Source organism: Corylus avellana, chromosome 2 (genome assembly GCF_965113065.1).
Source record: "Corylus avellana chromosome 2, dhCorAvel1.hap1.2, whole genome shotgun sequence".
Lineage (NCBI taxonomy): Eukaryota > Viridiplantae > Streptophyta > Magnoliopsida > Fagales > Betulaceae > Corylus > Corylus avellana.
In genome coordinates this window covers 37,223,474-37,229,581 of record NC_142491.1, presented here as the reverse complement: position 1 = coordinate 37,229,581, position 6,108 = coordinate 37,223,474, and the positions used below count along the sequence as shown (strand labels likewise).

Here is a 6,108-nt window from a genome sequence, read left to right as displayed (position 1 = left end):
TTAGGGGTGGCTCGAGTCCACCCTCACCCTTTGGGGGTGCTCGCAGGCCAGTCATCCTTCCAATTTTTTTTCATTTAAAAAAAAAAATTAATGTTTTAGTTTTTTATGTTTGTATTTTTTAATTAAATTTGATACGTATTGTTATTTTATTAGGACTTACGTTGTCAAATGTTTTATCAAAATTTGACTCCATGAATTTATTTTATTTTTATTTTTTTGGGCGTAGACTTCTAAATTTATTTTGATATGATAAGAACTAATTTGTCAGAATTTATCCCAAAGAAAAAAAAAGTTTTAGCTGACTAGTCCAAACAAGCCGTGATCCTACGTGGCACGAACGGACCTGTGAGCAATCCAGAGCCGTCGGATCATACACACTCACAGTCTCCTAGGCGTCTATATAAACTCCGGCCCAACTACAATCTGAACAACTTCGAAACTACGACGAGAGAGATAGGGAGACATGGTGGCGGGGAGAGACATAGACGATCTGCCGAAAAATGCGGCGAACCACACGGCTTTGACGCCGCTGTGGCTTCTGGACAGAGCGGCTGTGGTGCACCCCACCAGAGCATCGGTGGTCCACGGATCTCGGCGCTACACGTGGCGAGAGACCTACCAGCGTTGCCGTCGATTGGCCTCCGCTCTCTCCAACCACTCCATCGGCCTCGGCTGCACGGTAACTCTCGTCCCCTTATCCTATCATCACTCCCTGTTTGTTTCCCGGGAAAATGAACTGAAAAAAAGGGAAAATAAAAATAAGAGAAGATAAGATATATAAGAGAAAACGAGATTGTTTGCTCTGATATTTCCTATTGCTTTGGTTTTTAAAGAAATGAAAAAGTCAAAAAGGATTTGAGTGAAGCAACAAAAAAGATATTCGATTTTGGAAATTTTTCCAAAATATCTATTTGGCTGAAATTTTCCCAGCAATAAGTTAGCTTAACTGTGTATTAAATTCAGCTTTTGTTTACTTGCTTTTCGGATTAGCTTGATTTAGCTTTTGTTTACTTGCTAAATTAGGACGTTTTTTTTTTTTAATTTTTTGGTAGATTTTGTGTTGATTTGAGACATTTTTTTAAAAAAAAATGTTAAGTATTTTTCTAGGGATATATTCTCCTCGTCTTTAATATTATTTTATAAAAATCAAGTGAGTGAAATAAGAGCAATTGTATTTTTGTTTTTTTATAAAATAATATCTACCTAAAATTAGGAGGACACAAAAAAAAAAAAAAAAAAAAATACTAGGAGAGTACATAGTCCTTATTTGCTCTCAGGTGTTTTTTAGTCTTTATTTCTCTCGCTTCATTTTTAGAAAATAATAATATCCTATGATTAGTGGACTGTAGAACATTTTTCTTTTTTAAACGGTAATATTAGGTGTTATTCTTGTTGTGGTTAGATATTATTTTTTTTTTAAAAAAAAATATCTTTATATTTCTCGCTCCATTTTAAAAAAATAATATTGAGAGAAATTCTAATATTTCTCTTTTTTTTTTTATATATATATATATATAAAAGCCGTTCGCACGATGGGAACCGAAAATGAAGAATTCAAAAAAAAGAAAAAGAAAAGAAAAGAAAATGAAGAAAATCTAACGCTGGACAAGTAAATTTTGGCTTTTTATATTTAGAATAGAGAGACCTACGTGGCACTGCTGTACTTGCTATCTAGAATGTTTCATACGTGGGTCTTATGTGGTTCTCGCATGGCCCTAAGTGGGGGGTCAAAGTAAATGAACGGTTTGGATCGCTTCTATTAAAGAAAGTGTAGCAACATCTACTGTAGTCATGTGGTGGTGGTCCCCAGTTACGGGATTGAAATTGTGTGATGATTGTGGCGTGACAACTCAACTGTTGCATCGCACGGTCACAAAAGTTTGTATCAAGGATCCATGATCTCCTTAAATCACCCCCTGCCCGACACTAATATGTGTGATCAATTTTTATTTTTATTTTTTTTTAATGTTTTTAATCAATGTTTTGCAAACCCTATTTATTAATGGAATCAAAATCTTGGTTCCTTCATTGTGGAACATGACAACGTTGCACAATGGGTAATGGGTATCTGTAATAGACGGGGTCAGCCAACACTAGTAACCAAGTTTAATGGATCATGTTAGTGCCTTTTTTTTTTTTTTTTTTTTTTCTTTCCAGAATTTTGTAAAGAGCCTGAGAGTGTATTATATTAGAGTGCCCTAGTTGTTTTGTGGGTTGCTTGACATTTTTCTCACGTTTTTCCTGAGATTTGTGCGTCAGCTTTTAAGCTTTACAGTTCCTCAAGATTTATGGGGTCCATTTTGGAGAAAGTTTATTGTTTCAGAGAGAATAGTCACTAAATGGGACTTTTAATTGCTGTTCTTCGTTGTCTGTATTCCTTACAGAGTTCCTATGATTCTCTGGACAAGCAGACATGCCTATTTCTTGCCATTATAAATATATGCAAAGAAAGTGGGAAACAGGTGTTTCGGTTGTCATTAGCCTATACAGGTGTTTTGGTAGGTTCCCAAGGTGTTATGATTAATAGGAAATCCTTAAATTAGGCCCCTTGGAAATAGTCACCTCTCTACCACCAGGTATGCTTGCACGGTATGTGCATGTGTTTGAGAAAAGTAGTTTGGAATGTGACATTGTCAGCATTCAAGAGCACAATATGTAGTGGAAAGAAACAATGAAGATGGTGACATGTAAGAAATTACTTAAAATACTTGTCCCTCATTATTTTTGTTGGTTGGGACTAATCTTGCTTAAAGATATTGCATACATGTCTCTGCATTGTTGAGGTGCATCATAAGTGGTGAAAGAAAACAAAAACGAAGATGGTTGTTAAGATTCTAAAGTGTCTCATATGACTTAAGTACAATTTTAATCATGTGTATACAAGTTCTTAGGCATCCTCTGCTTGCAAGCTGGCTTTCAAGGACAAGGATTCTCACTATTTCATTTAAAATGGATAATATCAATTTTACGGTTATGATTTAAAGTTGATATATCTAACGGTATACATAATTTCATATTATTTAAATTTTTTAAAAGACGTGCTAACATTGACATCTGCATTAACTTTAAATCTTGATCATGAAATGGATACTTATTTGAAATGAAGAGGATCCTATTCCGGTTTTCAAGGATGAGTTCTACTTAAGGTTCGAATCATTTGATCAGAACCACCATTACGTCGAGTATGGGATTGAACGCAGTTCGTTGAATATGGGATTGAATGGATTGCGGCTTTGAGGTTGAGTCACAAAGAGGACGACCTACAGGCTAAATTAAAATGTCTTGATATTATATGTAGGCATAGTGTTAAGTCATTAAATACTGATAGACGAGTGGTATTCGACCCCATACTCTGTGAGCTACTTTTGATCCCATACTCGGCACAGTGGTGGCTTTGATACCAAATTACTTAAGCTTTAGGTAGGACTCATTATGAAAAACCAGCTTGCGAGGAGGGTGCCCAAGGGCTTATATACAAATGATTAAGATTGTACTTAAGCCATGTAGGACACTTAAGATCGTAACAATAGTGATATGTAACAAAATAATTAAGATACATGTCCCTCAATGTCTTTGAGGATCTCTGTTTGACTCTAATCTTACTTGAAGATGCGGCTTTGCATACTTGTCTCTGAATTGTTGAGCTTATTGCTTCCTGCATTTGGTTTCTTGTCTATATGCTATTGGTTCTGCAAAACTGCTTTCTTGGGGCTGCTTTAAGTTCTTGTTTGGTTACTTACCTGACCATCATGGTCTACCTAGGAATTGTAGGATCACTAGTTTTGTTGATAGTTTTCATTTTATTAACAGTCTGAATTACATTTTTGGATCCTTATCACTGTATCCATTTAAAGAGCATATAACCTAGAGGAAACCATTTTACATGAAGTGTGTGACATATGTTCCGAAAGTTTAAGGGTTCTGTTCCCACCCCATTCCGCCTTGTAGTTGGATTTTAGCCATTGCCTTATTTTATGTTCTTTATGGTATATCAAAGCTAGTATGCTTGTTAAATTATTCTTTCTGATATTTGCTAATAGGTAGCAGTAATTGCACCAAATATTCCCGCTCTGTATGAAGCTCATTTTGGGGTTCCAATGGCTGGAGCTGTTCTAAATGCTGTGAATATTCGTCTAAATGCATCAACCATTGCTTTCCTTCTTGGTCATTCATCAGCTTCGGCTGTGATGGTAGATCAAGAATTTTTTGATTTAGCAGAGGAAGCTTTGAAAATCATGGCAGAGAAAAGCAGAAGTTATAAGCCTCCACTTTTAGTTGTGATAGGTGATGAAAGCTGTGATCCTAAGACACTCAAATATGCTTTGGGAAAAGGGGCCATTGAATATGAGAAATTCCTGGAAACTGGTGACCCCGAGTTTGCTTGGAAACCACCAGAGGATGAGTGGCAGAGCATTGCTTTGGGTTATACATCTGGTACTACAGCTAGTCCTAAGGGGGTGGTGTTGCATCACCGAGGGGCATATCTCATGTCTTTGTGTAATCCTATTGTCTGGGGGATCAGTGAAGGAGCAATATACCTCTGGACTCTACCCATGTTCCATTGCAATGGTTGGTGTTTCACTTGGACTCTTGCAGCTCTTTGTGGTACAAACATATGCCTTCGCCAGGTAAATCAGCCAGCTTGGTATATGCCTAACATTTTTTAGTTAACTGTCTGAAAGAAATTATGCAATCTTCATTATGTAAATTTAACCTCTAATACCTAGCTGCTTGATTTCAGTAGATTTTCATGCTCCTTCACGGTCATTTTTGCACTACAGGTTACTGCCAAGGCAGTCTATTCAGCCATAGCCAACCATGGTGTGACTCACTTTTGTGCGGCGCCGGTGGTGCTCAACGCCATTGTTAATGCCCCACCAGAAGAGACTATCCTTCCCCTCCCTCGTGTTGTTCATGTAATGACAGCTGGTGCAGCGCCGCCTCCTTCTGTTCTCTTGGGAATGTCTCAAAAAGGCTTCCGTATAACCCACACTTATGGTCTCTCAGAAACCTATGGCCCCTCCACTGTGTGTGCATGGAAGCCTGAGTGGGACTCACAGCCCCCCGAAACCCAAGCCCGTCTCAATGCACGCCAAGGCGTTCGGTATGTTTGTTTGGAAGGCCTAGATATTGTCGACACTCGAACCATGCAACCTGTCCCTGCTGATGGAACCACAATTGGGGAGATAGTTTTTCGTGGTAATATTGTGATGAAGGGCTACTTAAAGAACCCAAAAGCAAATAAGGAGGCTTTTGCAAATGGGTGGTATCATTCTGGGGATCTTGCTGTAAAGCACCCAGATGGGTATATAGAAATAAAGGATAGGTCAAAAGACATCATCATATCTGGAGGTGAGAACATCAGTAGCGTGGAGGTAGAAAATATTCTCTACTTGCACCCTGCAATTTTGGAGGCATCAGTGGTGGCAAGGCCCGACCCGCGATGGGGCGAGTCTCCTTGTGCTTTCGTGACCTTAAAGCCCGGCCTTGACAAGTCCGATGAGCGTCGTTTGGCAGAAGATATATTGAAGTTCTGCAGATCTAAGATGCCTGCTTATTGGGTCCCAAAATCAGTGGTGTTTGGCCCATTGCCAAAGACAGCTACTGGTAAGGTTCAGAAGCATTTGCTGAGGGCCAAGGCGAAAGAGATGTTTCCAGTCATGAGTAAGCTCTAACTGTGCGATGGTGACGAAAAAATAGAAGGAAAAAAAAAAAATGATAAAAGACTGCCTCTTAGTGCTTCAGATGTTTTGTTGGTGGCTCTTTTGAAGGGCTTGTGTTTGGATGAATACTTTGAAATAAAGCTATAGCATTATATTTATCTTTTGTAATAAAACTTGGGGCACATAATTTGCAGTTACATCAAGTCTTATCTCAAGCTTTATCACCATGTCAATGGTTATAGAAGAATACTGTTTTTGTGTTTTCTGCACATTCAATCGTATGTCAGTGTTTCTTATTTATAATAATAAAGAGATTGTTTTATTTACAAGATCAATAACTAATAGAAACTTAATCCTAAATTATCTTTGAGAAGTAATTCACTTCAGTTCTTGTTCCTGCAAGAGTTTTTGTTTGAGCGAAGTTCTTTTGTCATTATCTTTATCA

The 6,108-nt window shown here is 37.9% G+C and overlaps 1 protein-coding gene across 1 annotated transcript; it reads left to right on the top strand.

Annotated features, from left to right (window-relative positions):
- The first annotated feature begins 407 nt into the window (after window positions 1-407).
- AAE7 (acyl-activating enzyme 7) lies at window positions 408-5,872 on the top strand. Its single transcript, XM_059601816.2, has 3 exons — window positions 408-679; window positions 4,041-4,628; window positions 4,782-5,872. The coding sequence occupies exons 1-3, from the start codon at window positions 464-466 to the stop codon at window positions 5,673-5,675; spliced, it is 1,698 nt and encodes a 565-aa protein (XP_059457799.2). The 5' UTR covers window positions 408-463; the 3' UTR covers window positions 5,676-5,872.
- The last annotated feature ends 236 nt before the right edge of the window (window positions 5,873-6,108 follow it).